Below are 27,096 nucleotides of genomic sequence, written 5' to 3' on the forward strand. Positions count from 1 at the left end.
GCTCTGGTCAAATGTAGTACACTATAAAGGGAACAGGGTGCCATTTCGAATGCAGGCCGTGTCAGTCATCGTTCGGCGTCCTCAAACAGCGCTGATATGGGACAGACAGGACAGACAGACAGACACGAGGGGGGGATGGGTAAGTGGTATGATTTGACCGAGTACCTTTTTTGATGAGGTACAGAACGAATAATGTCAAGTTTGTAGGTGAAAAAAAAATGTTGGGATTTGGTGAGTGTGTGGAGGTTGTTTTACGAGGGGGAGATTTGTACATGAAGTGATTCAAATGGGTGTGTTGTTTTGGGGAACGGTATGGCAGGTATGTATGTAGATGTATTGCCTTGAACCTTTTACTGCAGTGGGCTAAATCACACAGAATGTTTCTTGGTAGTCTTAAACAAATCTACTTTGAAACCAAAGTATACATCTCTTGCACATGATTAAGCTCTTACAAAAATAAGACACCTGTACCATGTCAGATATACAGTTAAAATGTTTAGTTTGCATCTCAATATTACACTTTCTATACATCACAGAAGACTGAAAAATAACAAAACCGTTTGACATAGAAACACCAGATTTTCTTTTTTTCAAATGTTTGTATTCATTCTGAAAAAGATGAATAACATCCCACCCATGAGGCCACTAGAGGGCGATTTGGTCATTTGACTGCAGGAAAGGGTTGTAAACACAGAGATTTCATTTGTCTGTGTTACATTTTGATTAAGAGGTATTTCTGGACCCAGACATAGTACAGTATGTTGCACTTTCCTCTATAGTGTACCTGCATTGTGGTATTAATCCATCGCAATTTGCTGTATACTAAACTGCATTCAGCGGTCAGATTACGTGACATCTAGCAAAGATGCATCTGGCGACTAAACAAACAAATATGTGTATCTGTAACCTTACCTAGCTTGATCCTTGGGGACCGCACCTATCTGACCTGGATGACACGTTGAACTTTATTGACCTGGTTTCTCAGTTGGAACAAGAAACTAAAACAGTGGAACAGGATGTAAAACTTGAATTCGCGTTCGGCTAGCTAAATATATTTCCTTCCTCTTCTTCTACTTGTTTCTTACATTTTTTTCTGCAATTTGTCCAGAGTTTTTAATCTAGGCTTGACAGACAGGGACGAGCAGTGTCAGCATCTGTGCCTCATAGTCCTCAACAAACAAAACCCATTGTTTGCTCTTTATGTTACCGTCTTAGACGGAACTGATATACTGTAAGTAGTTGTGGCTTTTCCTTTTGTCGTTTCTGTTATTTCTGTGCGTAATATATCTTCGTTTAAGACTCCACTCCAAAGCAGCCCTTGAAAAGCTATGTATGAGAAAGAAATGCACGCAGCAAATCCTGTTATATACTTACTGAGGACAACAGTGCCATCCTTTGCTCGTATGAAGCAAGGGCAACATAACCAGTACATGGCCCTGTTCTACTACACTGTCTGGCAAACGGGTTGAAGTCTATGACAGAACTGGTTTAGCACAGATTATTGCATTGTTGACAGTAATCCCCCTGTGTGACAGCTAACATTATCTTCAGAATTTTAATTTTGCAAAGAGCAAACGTTTACCGCAAATACGGCAGACATAGTAACGCTGCTTTTGTCTTCCATCCCGTCATTTGACCACAGAAACAACCGCACGGCGAGGAACAGAGTCACAGAGAGAAAGGTGTTATTGTTCGTCGCCATGACTCGTGTTCAGTTGCTTGTTTGTCCCGGTTTCTGTGTCATCCCCCCAGGGCTGCGGGTGTGTGATTGACTGGCTTGGAGAGTCCACAGACTCCACACCACAGGCCTCTTGTTAGTTTCACTGCAGCAGAAACAAAGGCATCATTCTGTTTAGGGCCTTAATATGCCCCGATGACGTGGGCTACAACAGTGTTGTGTGTTAAAGTGTCCAGATAGCTAAATCATTCCATGGGAACTTTAACCCATTCAAAATAATGAGCTTTTTTCCGACTTCCATTATGATGCAACGGTCGCTCACGTGTGCGCGTGTGTGCGTTTGTGTGTGTGTTTGTGTGTTACTCTTGGGTGAAACAATGGTTTGGTCACAGGTCTGTCAGTGCTGAATTTGACCAGTTTAACTACATGGACCAGGTCACATTTTTCCAGACGTCTTAATTGCCTCGTGTTTTTACTATTCGCAAATAAAGTACAATCGTAAATGGTCGTCAATCAGTACTTTTTCTTTTTGTGTATATTTTTTGTATTGATACCAGTCATAAGAAACAGCAGTAGAATATACAATGGAACAGTTTAGTTAATTATTTAAGGTTACAAGCGGTACAATTTCGTAATGCAGAATTTCGACATGGTAATGTGTGAAAAAGATGTGCAAGACCATAAGAACCCCTTTCCCTTCCTTCTCCCACAATCCCAGGTCCCCATACAGCTGACCCTCCCAAACAGCTCCCAACGGCCAGGAAGATAGCGAGACCTCTCCTAGCTGTCACACCAGTCTTAACCCCTCCTATTGGTCTGAAGCCGAAAAAGAAAGGAAATTCATGATCACCACAATGGCTGTTCCACCCATGCTCTCCCAAGGTTTTCCAGCACAAAGCGTTGACCTACTACAGTAGCTATGTTGGTGTTGTACTTCAAACTATGTGTAGGCAGGTTGTTTAGGATTCCAACCTTCTCAAACAGCCTAATTCATCATCTTAGAGGAGGTGCTTCCACAATAACGGGATTTGTATACAAGGTCAAGCGTTGGGTTCTTCACACACCACAGTACGATATTATTCCATTGTGCTACCTTTTAATGCTTTTTTAAAATGAAATGAAAGCTAGCTTTGCTTTTATACTTACAAGACCATCAGGCTTGATTGAGCTGTTTTGTCTTGTAGTGATGTGGTGTCTTCCTGTATTTCCTTAAACCTTTATTTTATCAAAACATGCCATTGACAAAAATGTGATATAATAACACCCTTTCTTGGTCAGTAGGTGCCCAACATAACATCAGGTGATGGTCTGTTGGACTAAGTCGCTCAGATGGATAGAGCTTGTCTGCATTCCGGATTTCTACAACTGTTAGCAGACCTGTGTAATATTGACATACGCTCAGAACCACTTGGGTTTCAAACATGGACCTGTTCTATCAATCGCTGTGCTGATCAACGGACAGGTCATGACCTCTGTAAAAAAAATGTGTCCCTTAAAGTTATGTTTGTGTTTGTATTTGTTTTTTTTTGCAATAAAGATGGTGACGCAATAATAATACACATTTACCATAGGCCTATATCTAAAAATACATGCAGCCAAATGATTTATACATACGGTTCCTTCGGAAAGTATTCAGACCCCTTAACTTTTTCCACATTTTGTTACGTTACAGCCTTATTCTAAAATGGATTAAATAGATATATATATTTTTCAGCAATATACACGCAATACCCCATCATGAGTGAAGCGAAAACAGGTTTTTAAGAAATGTTTGCAAATTTATTAAAAATAGAGGCTCAGGTGCATCCTGTTTCCATTGATCATCCTTGAGATGTTTCTACAAATTGATTGGACTCCACCTGTGGTAATTTCAATTGATTGGACATGATTTGGTAAGGCACATACCTGTCTATATAATGTCCCACAGTTGACAGTGCACGTCAGAGCAAAAATCAAGCCGTGAGGGTCGAAGGAATTGTCCGTAGAGCTCTGAGACAGGATTGTGTCGAGGCAAAGATCTGGGCAAGGGTACCAAAACATTTTGCATCATTGAAGATCCCCAAGAACACAGTGGCTTCCTTTCGTTCTTAAATGGAAGAAGTTTAGAACCACCAAGACTCTTCCTGGAGCAAACTGAGCAATCGGGGGAGAAGGGCCTTGGTCAGGGAGTTGACCAAGAACCCGATGGTCACTCTGACAGAACTCTAGAGTTCCTCTGTGGAGATGGGAGAACCTTCCAGGTGATTTTAAGTATGCTCTCTCTAATTATCTCTCTTTCTTTCTCTCTTTCTCTCTTTCTTTCTTTCTCTCTCTCGGGGGACCTGAGCCCTAGGACCCTGCCTTAGGACTACCTGGTCTGATGACTCCTTGCTGTCCCCAGTCCACCTGGCCGTGCTGCTGCTCCAGTTTCAACTGTTCTGCCTGCGGCTATGGAACCCTGACCTGTTCACCAGACGTGCTACCTGTCTCAGACCTGCTGTTTTCAACTCTCTAGAGACAGCAGGAGTGGTAGAGATACTCTGAATGATCGGCTATGAAAAACCAACTGACATTTACTCCTGAGGTGCTGACCTGTTGCACCCTCGACAACCACTGTGATTATTATTATTTGACCCTGCTGGTCATCTATGAACATCTTGGCCATGTTCTGTTATAATCTCCACTCGGCACAGCCAGAAGAGGACTGGCCACCCCTCATAGCCTGGTTCCTTTCTAGGTTTCTTCCTAGGTTCTGGCCTTTCTAGGGAGTTTTTCCTAGACACCGAGCTTCTTCACCTGCATTGCTTGCTGTTTGGGGTTTTAGGCTGGGTTTCTGTACAGCACTTTGAGACATCAGCTGAAATTAAGGGCTTAATAAATACATTTGATTTGATACATACATCACATATAGCCAACTTTGTAAATACAATTCAGGGATGGCCACAATTGCTCTTGACAAGACACAGGTTTCTGCAGGCTTTTTTGTTCAAGCCCAGTTCTACCCACACCGGATTCGACTATTCATGGTCTCAATGAACAGTGGAGATCTTGATGAACAGCTGAGTAGTAGAATCAGGTGTGGTAGCACTGGGCTTGAACAGTGGATCATCAAGAGCAATTCTGATAACTCCTGACACAAAACACTGCAGCAAATGACAAACTGCTGAGAAACTTAGTTCCAAGAAGGCGTAGTTCCAAGAAGGCGTAGCAGTCGGATGTGTATTTGTCTTGCCTTGTCCCGTCTTGTCCCGCGTAAATAGTCCTCGTATTTTTTGTATACATTTCGTATATATTTTAATTTCACTTTCCATCTTGGAACTGAATATACATTCCCGCAACCCTCCTCACCCAATGTGGTACGGATCTGCTATTTTTTATACTTTAGAACCGTAACCCCAATCAGAAGCTAGCCAGATAACTAGCTACTAGCTAGTAGTCAGTTAGCCACTGCTGCGGTCTTCGCCCTTAACTCGGACACCAGCCAGCTTCAGCTCGGGCAAATACCTGCCAGTCTGCAGGCGCGATATCAACCCAGAGAATATAGGACTGCTTTTTCTCTACCACATCACCGGATTCCCGACGCAAGCTCTGGACAATTACACCGGATCATCGTCGCTAGCTAGCTGCAACCAGGTGGCTACTACTGGCTAATACCTCTGTCCCGAAACAAGCACCAGTTAGCCTTGAGCTAGCCTCGAGCTAGGCCCATCTGCCGGCTAGCCGAAGAGGCCTACCAGCGAATTATTGGGCTACAATACCTCTTTTGCCAATTGGACTGGACCCTTTATTGCCGACACGGAGCCCCGCCGATCCATCACGACTGGTCTGCCGACGTAATTGTCCGAGGTGGTTTCAACAGGCTTTTCCATTGCGACGTTTCTGAATACCCATCTGCTAATTATTAGCTGTCTTATCGGCTGCTATCTAAATAAATATACCGGACAATTTTTTTTATTTTTTTTTATTTTTATTTTTTTTTCCTTTCCTGGGTCACTATATCTATTTTGCCAATTGGATCGATCCCCTCTACCACACGGAACCCCACTAATCTACCGACAGAAATGAACGAGGTGACAAAAAAATAAAAAAATAAATAAAATAAAAACAGACCTCCATCCTATGTTATCTTGCTACCGATAGCCAGCTACCCGGCCAGCTGTCTGGATCGCCGTGCCCCCAACCAACCTCTACTCACTGGACCCTTATGATCACTCGATTAAGCATGCCTCTCCTTAATGTAAATATGCCTTGTCCATTGCTGTTCTGGTTAGTGTTTATTGGCTTATTTCACTGTAGAGCCTCTAGCCCTGCTCACTATATATCCAACCTCTCAGTTCCACCACCCACATATGCGATGACATCACCTGGTTTCAATGATGTTTCTAGAGACTATATCTCTCTCATCATCACCCATTACCTAGGTTTACCTCCACTATATTCACATCCTACCATACGTTTGTCTGTACATTATTCCTTGATGCTATTTTATCGCCCCCAGAAACTTCCTTTTACTCTCTGTTCTAGACGTTCCAAACGACCAATTCTCATAGCTTTTAGCCGTACCCTTATCCTACTCCTCCTCTGTTCCTCTGGTGATGTAGAGGTGAATCCAGGCCCTGCAGTACCTAGCTCCACTCCTATTCCCCAGGCGCTCTCTTTTGATGACTTCTGTAACCGTAATAGCCTTGGTTTCATGCATGTTAACATTAGAAGCCTCCTCCCTAAGTTTGTTTTGTTCACTGCTTTAGCACACTCTGCCAACCCAGATGTTTTAGCCGTGTCTGAATCCTGGCTTAGGAAGACCACCAAAATTCTGACATTTTCATCCCTAACTACAAGATTTTCAGACAAGATAGAACGGCCAAAGGGGGCGGTGTTGCAATCTACTGCAAGGATTGCCTGCAGAGTTCTGTTTTACTATCCAGGTCTGTTCCGAAACAATTTGAACTCCTACTTTTAAAAATCCACCTCTCTAAAAACAAGTCTCTCACTGTTGCCGCCTGCTATAGACCACCCTCTGCCCCCAGCTGTGCTCTGGACACCATATGTGAACTGATTGCCCCCCATCTATCTTCAGAGTTTGTGCTGCTAGGCGACCTAAATTGGAACATGCTTAACACCCCAGCCATCCTACAATCTAAGCTTGATGCCCTCAATCTCACACAAATTATCAATGAACCTACCAGGTATCATCCCAATTCCGTAAACACGGGTACCCTCATAGACATCATCCTAACCAACTTGCCCTCCAAATACACCTCTGCTGTTTTCAACCAAGATCTCAGCGATCACTGCCTCATTGCCTGTATCCGTAATGGGTCAGCGATCAAACGACCTCCACTCATCACTGTCAAACGCTCCCTGAAACACTTCAGCGAGCAGGCCTTTCTAATCGACCTGGCCGAGGTATCCTGGAAGGATATTGATCTCATCCCGTCAGTAGAGGATGCCTGGATATTTTTTTAAAAATGCCTTCCTCACCATCTTGAATAAGCATGTCCCATTCAAGAAATTTAGTACCAGGAACAGATATAGCCCTTGGTTCTCTCCTGACCTGACTGCCCTTAACCAACAGAAAAACATCCTATGGCGTTCTGCATTAGCATCGAACAGCCCCCGTGATATGCAACTTTTCAGGGAAGCTAGAAACCAGTATACACAGGCAGTTAGAAAAGCCAAGGCTAGCTTTTTCAAGCAGAAATTTGCTTCCTGCAACACAAATTCAAAAAAGTTCTGGGACACTGTAAAGTCCATGGAGAATAAGAACACCTCCTCCCAGCTTCCAACTGCACTGAAGATAGGAAATACTGTCACCACCGACAAATCCATTATAATTGAGAATTTCAATAAGCATTTTTCTACGGCTGGCCATGCTTTCCACCTGGCTACCCCTACCCCGGTCAACAGCACTGCCCTCCCCTCTGCTACTCGCCCAAGCCTTCCCCATTTCTCTTTCTCCCAAATACAGTCAGCTGATGTTCTGAAAGAGCTGCAAAATCTGGACCCTTACAAATCAGCCGGGCTAGATAATCTGGACCCTTTCTTTCTAAAACTATCTGCTGAAATTGTTGCCACCCCTATTACCAGCCTTTTCAACCTCTCTTTCGTGTCGTCTGAGATTCCCAAAGATTGGAAAGCAGCTGCGGTTATCCCCCTCTTCAAAGGGGGAGACACTCTAGACCCAAACTGCTACAGACCTATATCTATCCTACCCTGCCTTTCTAAGGTCTTCGAAAGCCAAGTCAACAAACAGATTACCGACCATCTCGAATCCCACCATACCTTCTCCACTATGCAATCTGGTTTCAGAGCTGGTCATGGGTGCACCTCAGCCACGCTCAAGGTCATAAACGATATCTTAACCGCTATCGATAGGAAACAGTACTGTGCAGCCATATTCATTGACCTGGCCAAGGCTTTTGACTCTGTCGATCACCACATCCTCATCGGCAGACTCGACAGCCTTGGTTTCTCTAATGATTGCCTCGCCTGGTTCACCAACTACTTCTCTGATCGAGTTCAGTGTGTCAAATCGGAGGGTCTGTTGTCCGGACCTCTGGCAGTCTCTATGGGGGTGCCACAGGGTTCAATTCTTGGACCGACTCTCTTCTCTGTATACATCAATGATGTCGCTCTTGCTGCTGGTGAGTCTCTGATCCACCTCTACGCAGACGACACTATTCTGTATACTTCTGGCCCTTCTCTTGACACTGTGTTAACAACCCTCCAGGCGAGCTTCAATGCCATACAACTCTCCTTCCGTGGCCTCCAATTGCTCTTAAATACAAGTAAAACTAAATGCATGCTCTTCAACCGATCGCTGCCTGCACCTGCCCGCCTGTCCAGCATCACTACTCTGGACGGCTCTGACTTAGAATATGTGGACAACTACAAATACCTAGGTGTCTGGTTAGACTGTAAACTCTCCTTCCAGACTCACATCAAGCATCTCCAATCCAAAGTTAAATCTAGAATCGGCTTCCTATTCCGCAACAAAGCATCCTTCACTCATGCTGCCAAACATACCCTTGTAAAACTGACCATCCTACCAATCCTCGACTTCGGTGATGTCATTTACAAAATAGCCTCCAAAACCCTACTCAATAAATTGGATGCAGTCTATCACAGTGCCATCCGTTTTGTCACCAAAGCCCCATATACTACCCACCACTGCGACCTGTACGCTCTCGTTGGCTGGACCTCGCTTCACACTCGTCGCCAAACCCACTGGCTCCAGGTCATCTACAAGATCCTGCTAGGTAAAGTCCCCCCTTATCTCAGCTCGCTGGTCACCATAGCAACGCCCACCCGTAGCACGCGCTCCAGCAGGTATATCTCTCTGGTCACCCCCAAAACCAATTCTTCCTTTGGCCGCCTCTCCTTCCAGTTCTCTGCTGCCAATGACTGGAACGAACTACAAAAATCTCTGAAACTGGAAACACTTATCTCCCTCACTAGCTTTAAGCACCAGCTGTCAGAGCAGCTCATAGAATACTGCACCTGTACATAGCCCATCTATAATTTAGCCCAAACAACTACCTCTTTACCTACTGTATTTATTTATTTTGCTCCTTTGCACCCCATTATTTCTATCTCTACTTTGCACCTTCTTCCACTGCAAACCAACCATTCCAGTGTTATTTTTTTTACTTGCTATATTGTATTTACTTCGCCACCATGGCCTTTTTATATTTTTTTTATTTATTTATATATATATTTTGTTTGCCTTCACCTCCCTTATCTCACCTCACTTGCTCATATTGTATATAGACTTATTTTCACTGTATTATTGACTGTATGTTTGTTTTACTCCATGTGTAACTATGTGTTGTTGTATGTGTCGAACTGCTTTGCTTTATCTTGGCCAGGTCGCAATTGTAAATGAGAACGTGTTTTCAATTTGCCTACCTGGTTAAATAAAGGTGAAATAAAAAAAATAAAAATAAAAACACCTTTAAAATACAAGCGCAAATCTCGTAAGAGAAATGATAGCCGTATTTACAAATCTGAAATTGGATAGGTGTTCTAGATCCTTGAATATAAAACTTCAGATACAGATGTCCTAAGTAATGCTGTACGCAGCTGTCCATCTCCAGAAAAAAGGGTAAAACGTCCTCATTTATAAATGGCAGTGTAAATATGAAAACAGTTGTGAGTACGCACAGATTTGGAACAGAACATGAATTTGAATTATGGATAGTGTTGGCATAAGTTGTTTGCTAGTTCCACATGGGCCAGTTTGCATTGATCTGTGACAGACGCATGATCACAATCCGCCACTCTGCCGTAAAGCAAAGTGGCGGATTGTGGGGATGGCGTGCTTCTCATGGATTAGGGCAACGCCATCTTTCTTGTTTGGGAGTCTATGAGCTGGTCTCTCCTCTGTTCTAGTGAGACGTACGCAGTAGTACACACCACCACACTCACTGCCACTTGCCTGCCACTCCATGAATCCAAAGGCTCTTTTAAGATCCACCTAAATGCAAATAAGCACTGTGTCAAAACAATAAGCTAAAGAGAATGGTCAAAATGTTTCTTCTGAGAGGCAAATGTCACGTGTGCTCTCTCTCCGGCCTCTAGGTCACCAGGCTGCTCGTTATGGCGCACACCTGTCACCAGCGTTACGTGGATCAGCACATAATGACACTCACCTGAACTCCATCACCTCCTTGATTAACTGCCCAATATATGTCTCTCCCTTTGGTTCCTTCACCAGGCGTCATTGTTTCTGTTTCAGTTTCCTGTCTGTGAGTTGTTTGTGTTTCTTGTTTTGTTCATGTTCATTGGTTTATTAAATGATGCACTCCCTGAACTTGCTTCCCGACTCCCAGCGCACACGTTACAGAATGACGCCTCACCAAGGGAAGCATCAGGGGGTGTTGATGTCGGGTCCGGGTGTCCGAACCGGAACTACCTGGGAGGCCTCAGCCAGTTTGTCAGATTCCCATGCCTAGGTGGGTTCGACGGGTTCCCCTGCCTCAGCTGGCTCGACGAGTTTCCATACCTTAACGGGATCGATAGGCTCCTATGCCTCAGCCTGTTCGATAGGCTGCCATGCCTCAGCCTGTTCGATAGGCTCCCATGCCTCAGCCTGTTTGATAGGCTGCCATGCCTCAGCCTGTTCGATAGGCTGCCATGCCTCAGCTGGCTCGATAGGCTGCCATGCCTCAGCCTGTTCGATAGGCTGCCATGCCTCAGCTGGCTCGATAGGCTGCCATGCCTCAGCTGGCTCGATAGGCTGCCATGCCTCAGCTGGCTCGATAGGCTGCCATGCCTCAGCTGGCTCGATAGGCTCCCATGCCTCAGTGGGCTCGATAGGCTCTCAAAACCACATTCAGCTCACTAATAACAACCAACCCATTTTTCATGTAGGACAATTAATCTGGATGCATTTATTGATTGAGTATCAACATATAGCTATCTATAGTAGCCTAGGTTTGTCCTCAACCACTTCTTATCATGACTGACTGCTGCCTGGCTGGTGCAGTCGGCAAGCTGTTTGTGTTCTTGAGGTGCTGAGTGACTGAGTTGCTGGCCCGGTATTTTAGAACTCTGAGATTTGGCTGAAAAAATATGAAAATCCTACAATAGGTAGCACATCACTGGTTATTAATGGACATAAATGAGCATGTGAGAGCGATAAATTACACTTTTAACTGTTGCACCTACAAACTTTAAAAAATCAGGCAAATCCAATTGTTACGTTATGGTTAAAGTCTTGTTATAATCTGACTTCTAGAATTTTAGCTAGGTAGCCACAATAAATATTCTTAAAACTCAATTGCTAATGACCCTGTTTTAACATTCACAAGGCAGAAGGCCAGACGGATTACCAGGACATGTATTCAGACCATGCATGGACCAACTGGCAAGTATCTTCATTGACATTTTCAACCTCTCCCTGACTGAGTCTGAAATGCCTACATGTTAGAACACCATAGTCCCTGTGCTCAAGAAAGCAAAGGTAACCTGCCTAAATGACTACTATCCCATAGCACTCACGTCGCCACGAAGTGCTTTGAAAGGCTGGTCATGTCTCACATTAACACCATCATCACGGAAACCGTAGACGCACTCCAATTCTCATACTGACCCAACAGATCCACAGATGACGCAATCTCAATCGCACTCCACACTGCCCTTTCCCACCTGGACAAAAGGAACACCTACAGTATGTGAAAATGCTGTTCGTTGACTACAGCTCAGCTTTCAACACCATAGTGCCCACAAAGCTCATCACTAAGCTAAGGACCCTTGGACTAAACACCTCCTTCTGCAACTGGATCCTGGACTTCCTGACGGGCCGCCCCCAGGTGGTAAGGGTAGGCAACAACACATCTGCCACGCTGATCCTCAACACAGGGGCCCCTCAAGAGTGTGTGCTTAGTCCCCTCTTTTACACTCTGTTACCCATGACTGCGTGACCAAGCACTACTCCAACACCATCAATAAATTTGCTGACGACACAATGGTTGTAGGCCTGATCACTGACAACAATGAGACAGCCTACAGGGAGCAGGTGAGAGACCTGGCAGTGTAGTGCGAGGACAACAACCTCTCCCTCATCGTGGGCAAGATAAAAGGGGATGATTGTGGACTACAGGAAAAGGATGGCCGAACATGCTCCCATTCACATCGACGGGGCTGTAGTGGGGCGGGTCGAGAGTTTCAAATTGTAGTGGGGCGGGTCGAGAGTATCATGGTCCAAACCCACCAAGAAAGTTGTGAAGAGGGCATTCCTTTTCCCCATCAGGAGACTGAAAAGATTTGGCATGGGTCCCCGAGATCGTCAAAACCTTATACAGCTGCACCATCGAGAGCATCCTGATCGGTTGCATCACCGCCTGGTATGGCAACTGCTTGGAACCTGACCGTAAGGCCCTACAGAGGGTAGTGCGTATGGCCAAGCTTCCTGCTTCCTGCCATCCAGGACCAATATACTAGATTCCAGTCACCCAAGTCATAGACTGTTCTCTCTGCTACTGTATGGCTAGCGGTACCGGAGCGCCAAATTTAGGTCCAAAAAGTTCCTTAACAGCTTCAAGACAATTAATCAAATGGCCACCCGGACTATTTGCATTGACACCCCCCTCTTTGTTTTACACTGCTACTACTCACTGTTTATTATCCATGAATTGTCACTTTACCCCTCCCTACATGTACAAATTACCTCGACTAACCTCGGTCTCCCTCTATGAAACCTCCCATGTTTCTTTTGTTTGGACCTTGCCAGTTCTAACACCGTCTTGTAGAGCATGACACACACACACAAACATACACAGAGGCATGCATGCAGATACACTTACTAACACACACCACCGTGCAGAAACACACAAGTATGCACACAGACACATACAGTACCAGTCAAAAGTTTGGACACACCTACTCATTCAAGTTTTTTTGTTTTTCTGTTGCTATTTTCTACATTGGAATCATGTAGTAACCAAAAAAGTGTTAAACAAATCCAAAATATATTTCATATTTGAAATTCTTCAAAGTAGCCACCCTTGATAACATCTTTGCAAACTGGAATTCTCTCAACCAGCTTCATTGGGTATGCATTTCAATTAACAGGTGTACCCTGTAAAAAGTTTATTTGTGGATTTTCCTCCTTCTTAATGTGTTTGAGCCAATCAGCTGTGTTCTGACAAGGTAGGGGTCGCATACAGAAGACAGCCCTATTTGGTAAAAGACCAAGTCCATATTATTGTCACGTTCCTGACCTGTTTTCTGTTGTTTTGTATGTGTTTAGTTGGTCAGGACGTGAGCTGGGTGGGAATTCTATGTTGTGTGTCTAGTTTGTCTGTTTCTATGTCAGCCTAGTGTGGGTTCTCAATCAGAGACAGATGGTAGTCGTTGTCTCTGATTGAGACTCATATATAGGAGGCTTGTTTTGTGTTGGGATTTTGTGGGTGTTTGTTACCTGTCTCTGTGTTTGTGTTCTGCACCAGATAGGTCTGTATCGGTTTTGCACATTTGTTATTTTGTATGTTGTTTGTAGTGTTTCACTTGTGTTTGTATTAAACATGTTTAACACTAGCCGCGCTGCATTTTGGTCCTCTCCTTCACCCCTGGAAGAAAGCCGTAACAGAAACACCCACCAAAACAGGAACAAGCGGAGTGGAGAAGGAAGGCATGAACAACAACAATGGGGAAAAGAGGAATGGACTTGGGAGGAGATCCTGGACGGTAAAGGACCCTGGGCAGAGCCAGTGGAGTGTCGCCGCCCCAAAGCGGAGCTGGAGGCAGCGAAAGCGGAGAGGAGGTTGTATGAGGCTAAAGCAAGGCAGAGCGGCTGGAAGCCCGAGAGGCTCACCCAAAAATGTCTTGGGGGGTGGCTAAAGGGGAGTGTGGCGAAGCCGGGTTGGTTACCTGAGCCAACTCCCCGGGCTTACCGTGGAGTGAGAGGGCGTCGTACTGGTCAGACACCGTGTTATGCGGTAAAGCGCACGGTGTCCCCAGTACGCGTGCTTAGCCCAGTGCGGGCTATTCCACCTTGCCGCACTGGGAGGGCTAGGTTGGGCATCGAGCTGGATGTCATGAAGCCGGCCCAACGTATCTGGCCTCCAGTACGTCTCCTCGGGCCTGCGTACATGGCACCAGCCTTACAGGTGGTGTCCCCGGTTCGCCTGCATAGCCCAGTGCGGGTTGTTCCACCTCGCCGCACTGGCAGGGCTACGGGGACCATTCAACCTGGTAAGGTTGGAGAGGCTCGGTGCTCAAGAGCGCGTGTCCTCCTTCACAGTCCGGTATATCCGGCGCCACCTTCCCGCCCCAGCCCAGTACCACCAGTGCCTACACCACGCACCAGGCTTCCAGTGCATCTCCAGAGCCCTGTTCCTCCTCCCCGCACTCGCCCTGAGGTGCGTGCCCTCAGCCCGGTACCTCCAGTTCCGGCTCCACGCATCAGGCCTATAGTGCGTCTCAGCGGCGCCTGAACTGCCCGTCTGCCCAGCGGCGCCTGAACTGCCCGTCTGCCCAGCGGCGCCTGAACTGTCCGTCTGCCCAGCGCCGTCTGAGCCGTCCGTCTGCCCAGCGCCGTCTGAGCCGTCCGTCTGCCCAGCGCCGTCTGAGCCATCCGTCTGCCCAGCGCCGTCTGAGCCATCCGTCTGCCCAGCGCCGTCTGAGCCATCCGTCTGCCCAGCGCCGTCTGAGCCATCCGTCTGCCCAGCGCCGTCTGAGCCATCCGTCTGCCCAGCGCCGTCTGAGCCATCCGTCTGCCCAGCGCCGTCTGAGCCATCCGTCTGCCCAGCGCCGTCTGAGCCATCCGTCTGCCCAGCGCCGTCTGAGCCATCCGTCTGCCCAGCGCCGTCTGAGCCATCCGTCTGCCCAGCGCCGTCTGAGCCATCCGTCTGCCCAGCGCAATCTGAGCCATCCATCTGCTACGAGCCATTAGAGCCGCCCGTCTGTCCCGAGCCATTAGAGCCGTCCGTCAGTCAGGAGCCGCTAGAGCCGTCCGTCAGTCAGGAGCTGCCAGAGCCGCCAGCCAGTCAGGAGCCGCCAGAGCCGCCAGCCAGTCAGGAGCCGCCAGAGACGCCAGCCAGTCAGGAGCCGCCAGAGACGCCAGCCAGTCAGGAGCCGCCAGAGACGCCAGCCAGTCAGGAGCCGCCAGAGACGCCAGCCAGTCAGGAGCCGCCAGAGACGCCAGCCAGTCAGGAGCTGCCAGAGACGCCAGCCAGTCAGGAGCTGCCAGAGACGCCAGCCAGTCAGGAGCTGCCAGAGACGCCAGCCAGTCAGGAGCTGCCAGAGACGCCAGCCAGTCAGGAGCTGCCAGAGACGCCAGCCAGTCAGGAGCTGCCAGAGACGCCAGCCAGTCAGGAGCTGCCAGAGCTGCCCTACAGTCATGAGCTGCCCTTCAGTCATGAGCTGCCCTCCAGTCATGAGCTGCCCTCCAGTCATGAGCTGCCCTCCAGTCATGAGCTGCCCTCCAGTCATGAGCTGCCCTCCAGTCATGGGCTGCCTTCCAGTCATGAGCTGCCTTCCAGTCCGGAGCTGCCACTAGTCCGGAGTTGTCCCTCTGTCCGGAGTTGTCCCTCTGTCCTGAGCTACCTCTCTGTCCTGAGCTACCTCTTTGTCCTGAACTACCTCTCTGTCTTGAGTTGTCTCCTCTATTGTAGAGGGGAGTTGGTGAAGGTTCCTGGACCATGGTCGGGGGCGAGGGTCGCCACTCAAGGGACGCTAAGGAGGTGGACAAAGACAATGGTGGAGTGGTGCCCTCGTCCACCGCCGGAGCCGCCACCGCGGACAGATGCCCACCCAGATCCTCCCCTTGAGTTTTAGGGGTGCGCCCGGAGTTCGCACCTTGAGGGGGGGGTTCTGTCACGTTCCTGACCTGTTTTCTGTTGTTTTGTATGTGTTTAGTTGGTCAGGACGTGAGCTGGGTGGGAATTCTATGTTGTGTGTCTAGTTTGTCTGTTTCTATGTCAGCCTAGTGTGGGTTCTCAATCAGAGACATATGGTAGTTGTTGTCTCTGATTGAGACTCATATATAGGTGGCTTGTTTTGTGTTGGGATTTTGTGGGTGTTTGTTACCTGTCTCTGTGTTTGTGTTCTGCACCAGATAGGTCTGTATCGATTTTGCACATTTGTTATTTTGTATGTTGTTTGTAGTGTTTCACTTGTGTTTGTATTAAACATGTTTAACACTAGCCGCGCTGCATTTTGGTCCTCTCCTTCACCCCTGGAAGAAGGCCGTTACAATTATGGCAAGAACAGCTCAAATAAGCAAAGAGAAACGACAGTCAATCATTACTTTAAGACATGGAGGTCAGTCAATCCGTAAATTTCAAGAACTTTGAAAGTTCAGTTGCAAAAACAATCAAGCACTATGATGAAACTGGCTCTCATGAGGACCGCTACAGGAAAGGAAGACCCAGAGTTACCTCTGCTGCAGAGGATAAGTTCATTAGAGTTACCAGCCTCAGAAATGGGCAGTTAACTGCACCTCAGATTGCACCTCACAGAGTTCAAGTAACAGACACATCTCAACATCAACTGTTCAGAGGAGACTGTGTGAATCAGGCCTTCGTGGTCGAATTTCTGCAAAGAAACCACTACTTAAGGACACCAATAAGAAGAAGAAACACAAGCAAGAAGCAATGGACATTAGACCAGTGGAAATCTGCCGTTGGTCTAGATGTCTTCGTGAGACGCAGAGTAGGTGAACGGATGATGTCCAAGTGTGTGGTTCCCACCGTGAAGCTTGGAGGTGTAGAAAATAGGAAAAATAATTATTGACTGGTGCCAAACTTTTGTCTTGTACTGTACATTCTCATGAACGCACGCACGCACGCACGCACGCACACACACACACACACACACACACAGTCATGTGAAGCGCTACCACACTCTGTTTGGCCAAGAGCTGGAATTCCCCCCACAGATAGTATGCAACTGTTACAAATTGACACTTTTGTAACGCAATGCCTAAAAATGACCTCATTACTGAAAGTTAACAAAGGTCCTTATTCTTCTGACTCAGTTCATACCTTTCTCAATTGTAGGTCAGCAGAAAAATCCCTGCAGAGTTTGTTTATTTACTCCCTCTCCGAAAGCACTGCATGGGCACACATCTGATATACTGTACATACACTATAATACATGTTGACTAGGTTGCCAATTACTTTAAGCTCCAAGTAACCCATTGGCAATGTCCTAATCGTGCATGTTTAAGATAAATAAATAAATTGTGAAGCAGTCATTGCTTGTCATGGTCTGACATTGGTTCTAAAGAGCCACTACTAATTACATGGAATCCCTTGCCGTTGTGCACTTGGGCAAGGCACTTAACCGTTTAATCTCCTCCAGGTTCGCTGCTCCGCAATTGATCCTGACTTCCAACCCCTTCTGGTGTGTGTCTGTTTGTGTGTGTGTTTCGTGGGTGTTGGGTTGAAAGCAAATGGACATTACCAGGTACACTTTAAATAGCAGGACTGAAGCAACAACATATAATATACAGATGCAACCTCCATGTTATATCTCCCACAGTCCTTTTTCACATTGGGAGGGTAGTAGGCTAGTAGTCTTCACAGGATAAGCCCACCGAAATAAATCCCCGTACATTTTTTTTTTGTGATGCCCCTTCGCCATCTAGTGGCTTTCAGTGGTAATCAGTTGAGCGAAAGAAATAAAAAAGTATTGTATTTATTGTATCAAAGGTGGTTTTACTCCGTTGTTTGTGAACAACGACTTTGTATACCTTCAAAATCTAAAATGATCTTGTCTGATGTGTCACAAAGGCATGTAGGCTACTGTATGTCAAGCACACACCAGGGCTTAACGGACCCTGAACCGCACTGTACCCCTAATTGTAAAAACAACCACCGACCAAGCTGTGCTCCCGCGCACACTTGTCATCAGGAGAAATGAAACTCACACGGCTGATGTTTTTTTCTGGCACCACGATACAAGAGCCGCAGCATCACCGATCTGTGTCTCTGTTTGTAAGAGTGGAAATATCATGCTTTTCAATGAACTTCACCCGCTGTATGAGGTACACGTTTCCATAGAAAGCTTTGAAAGAAGGATGTTAATCCACTTACTATTTGGCATCTCCCACTACATGGTATTATGCATTAGGATTCATTCCAATTGAATTAATTGTACTCACTACTGTAAATTGCTCTGGATAAGAGTGTCTGCTAAATGACAAACATTTGAATGTACAAATTCATGTTTGTATACAAGCAGTCAGCTCAGCAGTTGAACCTCCCAAGGTCCCATTCTATTGTGGTTATCAACACACAGCCCAGTGATATTTGGGCACTACCAGATATTATGACGTTAAGAAATGATGAAGAGCAACAAGCCATTTTTAGATAAGGTCATGGTGATATCTTATTTTTTTGTGGAGCTGAAAAAGTTTAATGTGACAACAAGCACAACAGCATCATCTGCTGGATATAAATGGTAATCTTTAGAAGGACAGTATAATATACAGTATATGGTTCACAGTGGCTATCACCTGACTTTAAAGGAGAAGTTTGCTTTTTCCCCAACCAAATCAACAACAAAGAATCAGTAAATGGCATATTATAGAAGGGTTCACACAAGTGTTTTTTTGCGATTTCACTTGTTTTTGAGAAACTTATTCCAACCAGCGATTCATTTTCTCATCCTTGTGGTGCAGTACGGGGCTCTGAAAAAAACCCATAAACAAATGCTCCTAAAACACCCAAATACGTCCTTTTAGAAACGGAAACGCTTTCTCAGTATAGTGATGCATGTCCTTAGGTGTTGTACACCTGAAATTGTGTCATTCCGAACTTTATCCACAACGTCATATTCCATTTTGTGGCGACTCAAGCTGTTTCCCCTACTCAGCTGTTCAATTCTGTCTAGCCTGCTGCTATAACGGATGGAGAGGTATCGCTCAAGTCACAAAAAACGGGAATATAATATAATGTAATGATACAATTTCATTAGTACAACGTCTAAATACCTACATCACTATACTGAGAGCTTTTCCGTTTCTAAAAGGTCATATTTAGGTGTTTTTGGAGGCTTTGTTTATGGGGTTTTTAGATCCCCGTACTGCACAACGAGGATGAGGAAATGAATCGCTGGTTGGGATAAGTTTATCAAAAACAAGTGAAATCGCAAAAAAAAAGTGTCTGGTCCCTTCTATAACATTCACAAAAATAGAGATTTGGTAGTAAAAAAAGCTCAAATCTCCTTTTAGTGCTGTGTAGAATAACTATATGGCCCTATGGTGATCCGTTTTAATTTCAGGATATCGTGCATAGATATTCATTCATTTTATTTTAAATGCATTTATACAGGTGACCTTTAGCCCATTCATGTTGAGATAAAATAAGATATTGTGCCACATTCAGGCTACACCATTTGGAAAGTGTTGTGAAAATACAGTAGATGTACGGCTTATATAGCTGCAGTTTCATGCATCAGAAGTGTGCAATGGTCTGGAGACAAGTTCAGTAGGGGACAGCCCTATAAAATGCCTCAATAACATTACACTATACAGTAGCGTCAGTCATACACATGAATAGCAATAGTTCCACATACTTTACCCGAAGTTTCAAGATTACGCATATTAAAATCAGTTTAATTTTGCGAGGGGGACACACAGTTGTTTTTGCGTTCATTTGCCTCACCGCAGCATTCGAGTAGAAGTTCTGGCAGGGGTAACATGAGGGTAGCCTATCAACTGGAGCAACTCTTGGTCTCAGCCAGCCTGTCTGTGGAGCCGAACCTTAAACGCAGTTGATCTGACCAATTAAATACCCGGAGGCTGTTTCAGCGGGAGGGGTCTTCACTACGTCGACTCTTTTTATTTGCTATGACCTTATATTACACTTGGCAGGTACACAACAAAAATCAACGGCTACTTCTGGGACATTGAATACTTTCTCCTGGGCACAAGACGGGAAGAGTCACCACGACTATTGGATTGAAAAAATACACGAAAGAGGAATAATGTCGGGGATCAGAGGTTCTGTCAATTTGCTACGGGTCGCAGTGAGGTCGCAGATCGTCTCCAAAGCCACCCTGTCGCACAAGCCTGCGAAGCACCACCTATCCGTTGGGGTAAGTAGGCTACATGCGACATGTTGTTGCGCACTTTCCCATTCTAGAGTTTGCCCTTTCATTACGAATCAGTTTTATTTATTTCTATTACAGACTTTGGTTTGCCTTGTGAGGTTATATCAACGTCAGATGGTTTAATGGGGGAAGTGCGCAAAACGACATTATCACTGTAAATCCATTCGCGTAGGCTAGTAGCCTGTTGCATGCATGACTATTTCAAGTTCTTCGTTTTAAACATGTGTTTGGCATCGATAACTATACTACCCACATCCCCCGACTGGTGGTCAAGCTCACGTGCACGGAGCCCACTTGAAATTGTGCCAATAATGTGACCTTGTAAGACTTTAGAAGATTGTGCCCAGTTCGATTTAAAACTAGTACAGCAATGACTTTGTGAAGGAAACTGAAATAGAAATGGCTCACCACTGTCACATATTTGGTTGGACTTTATCCTGTATTTTGCTAGAATAATGCAATTCTAAATTAAATTAATCCGCCAATTGTATTAATCTGCCAATTGTTTTAATATGCCAATTGTTTCTTTGTATAAGATTGCAAAGGCATTGCATGTGCAATGAAACCAATAAATGCCCTTCTTGGCCTGATAGTTGTTATTAATGTCTCTTGAGACTGAATGGCCAGAGAACACAATATGTGGTTATGTTTTCCAAGATGAAATTGTTACAGGTCTAAACATATGTCATGTGTTGTTTCCATCCAGGAGCAAGCCATTGCGATGACCACATTTTTTATCACCATCCTGGGGCCCTCTGGTTATGTCCTGGCTCACATGGAGAACTACAAGCACCACTCCTAAGTGGACCTGTCCTGGCTGGCCCCCAGGCCACCTCGCCTGTGCATTACTCCAGATGACGTCTCCGGAAGTCTCCTAAACCCTTTTTATGAGTGATGCTTCTATTTAATGAATGTGCCAATAAATGAATGTCCCAATACTATCAATGTGTCATCTTGAGATCTAAGCAATCACATACATTTACTTTTAGAGCACATACATTTACTTTTAGAGCACATACATTTACTTTTAGAGCACATACATTTACTTTTAGAGCACATACATTTACTTTTAGAGCACATACATTTACTTTTAGAGCACATACATTTACTTTTAGAGCACATACATTTACTTTTAGAGCACATACATTTACTTTTAGTGCACAAACATTTACTTTTAGAGCACATACATTTACTTTTAGAGCACATACATTTACTTTTAGAGCACATACATTTACTTTTAGAGCACATACATTTTTAAACAGATAGGTGGGCAGAAGATGTTTCTCACAGAAATAGACAAAGTATATATTCTATTCTAATAGCTAACAGTCTTGTAGTGCATTTATAAATGTGTATTTGTGCCTCACAACAAATTGTATACTGGCAATACAGGATTATTCAGTAATGCGAGACCTGTAACTTAGCCCTTCTAAGAACCATTCCATTCGGTCTTTACAAAGGGGTGCACTCTGCAGTAAATGTGATTAGTAGACTATTGTGGTATTGCCAATATGCAAGTGGATTAGAAAGTAACAAATATTGAGGCACTGCCAGCATACTAGTTAATTGGTAATATGTAATCGGAAGAATTGCAGGGTAGGCCTATTCATTCAGGGTGGCCTATTCATTCAGGGTGGCCTATTCATTCAGGGTAAGCCTATTCATTCAGGGTGGCCTATTCATTCAGGGTAGGCCTATCAGGGTAAGCCTATTCATTCAGGGTGGCCTATTCATTCAGGGTAGGCCTATCAGGGTAAGCCTATTCATTCAGGGTGGCCTATTCATTCAGGGTAGGCCTATTCATTCAGGGTAGGCCTATTCATTCAGGGTAGGCCTATTCATTCAGCGTGGCTGAGAATATAGATGTAGCCCGTTACTGCAGTCAGTGAACAAAAGCGCTCCTCTTGACCTCAGGTGGAATGTTATTACTACTTTTCATAATTTCATCATTAATAAACATTATTTAAAAAAAGGACAAATCCAGTGTTTCCATGTCTAACAGTTTTGTTATATTTTAGTCTTCTGTGATGTACAGATGAAGTCGGAAGTTTACATACACTTAGGTTGGAGTCATTAAAACTCGTTTTTCAACCACTCCACACATTTCTTGTTAACAAACTATAGTTTTGGCAAGTCGGTTAGGACATCTACTTTGTGCATGACACAAGTAATTTTTTCAACAATCGTTTGCAGACAGATTATTTCACTTATAATTCACTGCATCACAATTCCAGTGGGTCAGAAGTTTACATACACTAACTTGACTGCCTTTAAACAACTTGGAAAATTCCAGAAAATGATGTCATGGCTTTAGAAGCTTCTGATAGGCTAATTAACATAATTTAGTCAATTGGAGGTGTACCTGTGGATGTATTTCATGGCCTATCATCAAACTCAGTGCCTCTTTGCTTGACATCATGGAAAAATCCAAAGAAATCAGCCCAGACCTCAGAAAAAAAATGGTAGACCTCCACAAGTCTGGTTCATCCTTGGGAGCAAATTCCAAATGCATGAAGGTACCACGTTCATCTGTACAAACAATAGTACGCAGGTCTAAACACCATGGAACCACACCGCCGTCATACCTCTCAGGAAGGAGACGCGTTTTGTTTCCTAGAGATGAACATATTTGGTGCGAAAAGTGCAAATCAATCCCAGAACAACAGCAAAGGACCCTGTGAAGATGCTGGAGGAAACCGGTACAAAAGTAAAACGAGTCCTATATCGACATAACCTGAAAGGCTGCACAGCAAGGAAGAAGCCACTGCTCCAAAACCAGACTACGGTTTGCAACTGCACATGGGGACAAAGATCATACTTTTTGGAGAAATGTCCTCTGGTCTGATGAAACAAAAATAGGGAGCAAATAGAACTGTTCGGCCATAATGACCATCGTTATGTTTGGAGGAAAAAGGGGGAGACTTGCAAGCCGAAGAACACCATCCCAACCGTCAAGCACGGGGGTGGCAGCATCATGTTGTAGGGGTGCTTTGCTGCAGGAGGGACTGGTGCACTTCACAAAATAGATGGCATCATGAAGTAGGAAAATCATGTCGATATATTGAAGCAACATCTCAAGACATCAGTCAGGAAGTTAAAGCTTGGTCGCAAATGGGTCTTCCAAATGGACATTGACCCCAAGCATACTTCCAAAGTTGTGGCTAATTGAGTGTATGTAAACTTCTGACCCACTGGGAATGTGATGATATAAATAAAAGCTTAAATAAATCATTCTCTCTACTATATTTCTGACATTTCACATTCTTAAAATAAAGTGGTGATCCGAAAGACCTAAGACAGGGAATTTTTACTAGGATTAAATGTATTTAGCTAAGGCGTAGGCAAACTTCCGACTTCAACTGTATATAAGGTGTAATTTTGGGATGCAAACTCAAATTGAACACATTTCAACTCTATATCTGACATGGTACAGGTGTCTTTTTTTTTAAACCCATAACCATGTGTGTGAGGTGTATACTTTTGTTTCAAAGTAGATTTGTTTAAGACTACCAAGAAACACTCCGTGTGACCCTGATTTACCCCACTGCAGTAAAAGGTTAAGATATTACATAAACTATCCATTTGTGACATGAACATGTTGTATACAGGAAACGATGTAAACAAAACTATATTACTTTAGAAAAAGGTTTGGCATTCTCCCCAATAAACACTTACCATTACATTGCATCAACCACCAGAGGGCGGCTTTTACTATCAATAAAAATGTTTCTACAATACAGGTTAATGCACAGTGTTTCCCAATCCTGACACTAACACACTTGACTCAACTAATCAACTCAAAATCAAACCTTTAGTTGAATCTGCTGTGTTAGTGCTAGCGAGGGGAAACCAAAGATGTGCACACCTTCGGGTCCCCAGGACCACGATTGGGAAACACTGGGTGATGTTATCCATCGATTTACATAACGACAGAAGATGTTCATCTCTTCTTCACAGTAGCTTTGTTTACCTGATATGAAACCTCTTATTTCCCACCAAGTTAAATCGGGGAGCCGGACCAACCATCTAAGATCCCTCAACAGTTCCCGAGAGATTCCCCTCAACTCTCCGAGTCATTCTGTCCCCTCCAAGTAACTCCACTCCCGCTAGTCTCCAGTTCCACATCCCAACCCTCAGTTTCCCCTCAGCCCATCCCAACTGTCTCTGCTGGCCACCCTCTTCGGATTTCTACCCACCATATATCGTTCAGCTATGCTGTGATGTTTAACGTACAATTTGAATCTATTATTTTGAATAGAATCCACAGATTGCGAGTTGAAGATAGTGCTCTCTGTGCACTAGTTTAGAACAATGCAACTGTCAAAAGATTGCACAGTTTACAGAGACATTAATAAATCATTTAATTCCATAAATCATTTCAATAAAATGTGCAACGCAAGGAAAACACTGGGTCAAATAAAGAGAACCTCATCACACTGTTTAATTCTGTCTTTTGAGATTGTAAACAAGATTCAAGTCAATTTGAAACAACATTTACCAGAAAGGATTATGACAGTAGGAAGATGACAGTTTTCGACCCTCCCTCTCTCTACCGCACCTGCTGTCTTGACCTCTGAATGCTCTGCTGCGAAAAGCCAACTGACATTTACTCCTGAGGTGCTGACCTGTTGCACCCTCTACAACAATTGTGATTATTATTTCACCCTGTTGGTCATCTATGAACGTTTGAACATCTTGAATAACAATCTGGGTTTAGTGGCCATGTACTCTTATAATCTCCGACTCCCAATCTCCGACTGGGTTTTAGGCTGGGTTTCTGTATCTGCTGATGTAAAAAGGGCTCTAGAAATACATTTGATTTGATGAGCCCAATAGTTCCAAGTATTTCAACTGTAAAAGGCAGATCACATACCCATAGTGCCAATCCAAACACACTGATCAAAGCAGCTAAAATGACACCTAAAGTTAAACACAACCCAGAACACGGTTTTGGATTTAAGAATCGAGTTTACATTTCATATGCTACTCAAAAGCTGTACAGTCATTGAGAACGCTTACATGCACACTAATAATTCGATATTAAACTGATAATGACAGTAGGTAGATTATGCGATAGTCATATAAACACCTTACTCGGCTTATTTTAATCGTCGTAAAACGGGTTTTCTGAGAAATCTTTATAATTATTAGGACATGTAAACACCTTCATCGGGGTTCCAGCGGGGTATTTGAGCTGCGCATGTGCCAGCACAAACTGAGCAAACCTCCCTCTTTAGCAGTGAAAGCGTAAACTGAGCAAACCTCCCTCTTTAGCGGTGAAAGCGTGTTCGGAACGACTGAATGTATGCGTCTCAGAAGTAGTTTTCACATGCAAACATGCTTCCCAAAAATAACCTGTTCGCTGTGGTAGAACAGTGTTTATTTAGATTGGCGATTTTCAGCATTTATCAGAGTGCCATCAGGTAGCCTGATTTCAGATGTGTTCATGCAAACAGGATTATTAGGGAAATCGTTCTTCTTGCAAAGCATGTAAACTTTTTAATCAAACTATTATGTTAATCTGACCATCCATAATAATTGCATTGTTGTGTGCATTTAACCGCACTCATTGTCGTGACGACTCTGCCTACACTGATAAACTTCAGACACCCAGGCTTGAGCCTGTGACACAGGTATCCACAGGTGATATTTATTTTATTAATTCTACCTCATCCTTCTTCTCGCTACCTGAGCCATGTTGTTATTGTTGCTTTTTTGGCTGTTCTTGTTGTTGTGGTGGCTCTAATTGTAGTTGTGGTTCTAACCGTAGTTATGGTTCTAGGTTTAGTTGTTGTCCCTGTTGTGTCTGGTCTCTCATTTAGTTGCAGGTCACCAGAATTCATCTGTGTCATTGAAACATCGCTCCTCAGCATCATCGGCTGGATAATATTGGACCTGAACAAGAGATGTCTCAACTCAACAGATATTTATGATGATTGGCTCATTACAATACATATGGCTTAAATGCAGTCTTCATTACCATGTATTATTGATAAAGGGTTTTATCTCTGAAAACGTTAAACAGTTCTACTGTAGCGAGGGTGGAATACATCAATACTGTTTTTTTGGTAACGGCTCCTGCCTCAACTCATTAATGATGTACAGCAGGGGTGTCAAACTCATTCCACGGAGGGCCTAGTGTCTGCAGGTTTTTGGTTTTTCCTTTCAATAAAGCCCTAGACAACCAGGTGTGGGGAGTTCCTAACTAATTAGTGATGTTAATTCATCAATCAAGTACAAGGGAGGAGCGAAAACCCGCAGACACTCGGCCCCCCGTGGAATGAGTTTGACACCTGTGATGTACAGTGTCTTGCGAAAGTATTCACCCCCTTGGCATTTTTCCTATTTTGTTGCTGTCACGACTTCCGCCGAAGTTGGTCCCTCTCCTTGTTCGGGCGGCGGTCGACGTCACCGGCTTTCTAGCCACCGCCGAACCACTTTTCATTTTTTCTGTCTTTGTCTTACACACCTGGCTTCACTCAACCAATTACTTGTTTATTATTTAACCCTCTGTTCCCCATGTTGTGTTCGTGAGTGATTGTTTATTGTAATTCGGTCCGTCTTTGTGGGCTCGGTATGTTACTTTGTAAATGTGTCAACTCTGCCTATAAGGCCAGCAACCCGGAGTCGCCTCTTCACTGTTGATGTTGAGACTGGTGTTTTGAGCGTACTATCTAATGAAGCTGCCAGCTGAGGACTTGTGAGGCGTCTGTTTCTCAAACTAGACACTCTAATGTACTTGTCCTCTTGCTCTTTCTATTCTGGTTAGAGCCAGTTCGCTCTGTTCTGTGAAGGGAGCAGTACACAGTGTTGTACGAGATCTTCAGTTTCTTGGGAATTTCTCGCACGGAATAGCCTTCATTTCTCAGAACAAGAAT

General features: G+C 44.5%; 1 protein-coding gene across 1 annotated transcript; it reads left to right on the top strand.

Annotated features, from left to right (window-relative positions):
- The first annotated feature begins 19,954 nt into the window (after positions 1-19,954).
- Positions 19,955-21,159, top strand: LOC129866688 (cytochrome c oxidase subunit 8B, mitochondrial-like). Its single transcript, XM_055939494.1, has 2 exons — positions 19,955-20,203; positions 20,925-21,159. The coding sequence occupies exons 1-2, from the start codon at positions 20,093-20,095 to the stop codon at positions 21,018-21,020; spliced, it is 207 nt and encodes a 68-aa protein (XP_055795469.1). The 5' UTR covers positions 19,955-20,092; the 3' UTR covers positions 21,021-21,159.
- The last annotated feature ends 5,937 nt before the right edge of the window (positions 21,160-27,096 follow it).

Source organism: Salvelinus fontinalis, chromosome 12, assembly GCF_029448725.1.
Source record: "Salvelinus fontinalis isolate EN_2023a chromosome 12, ASM2944872v1, whole genome shotgun sequence".
NCBI lineage: Eukaryota > Metazoa > Chordata > Actinopteri > Salmoniformes > Salmonidae > Salvelinus > Salvelinus fontinalis.

Excerpts from the sequence above, each read along its gene's own strand:
- LOC129866688 (XM_055939494.1), top strand. The coding sequence starts at position 20,093 with ATGTCGGGGATCAGAGGTTCTGTCAATTTGCTACGGGTCGCAGTGAGG. Across the intron at positions 20,204-20,924 it reads AGCACCACCTATCCGTTGGG|GAGCAAGCCATTGCGATGAC; the intron begins GTAAGTAGGCTA and ends GTTTCCATCCAG.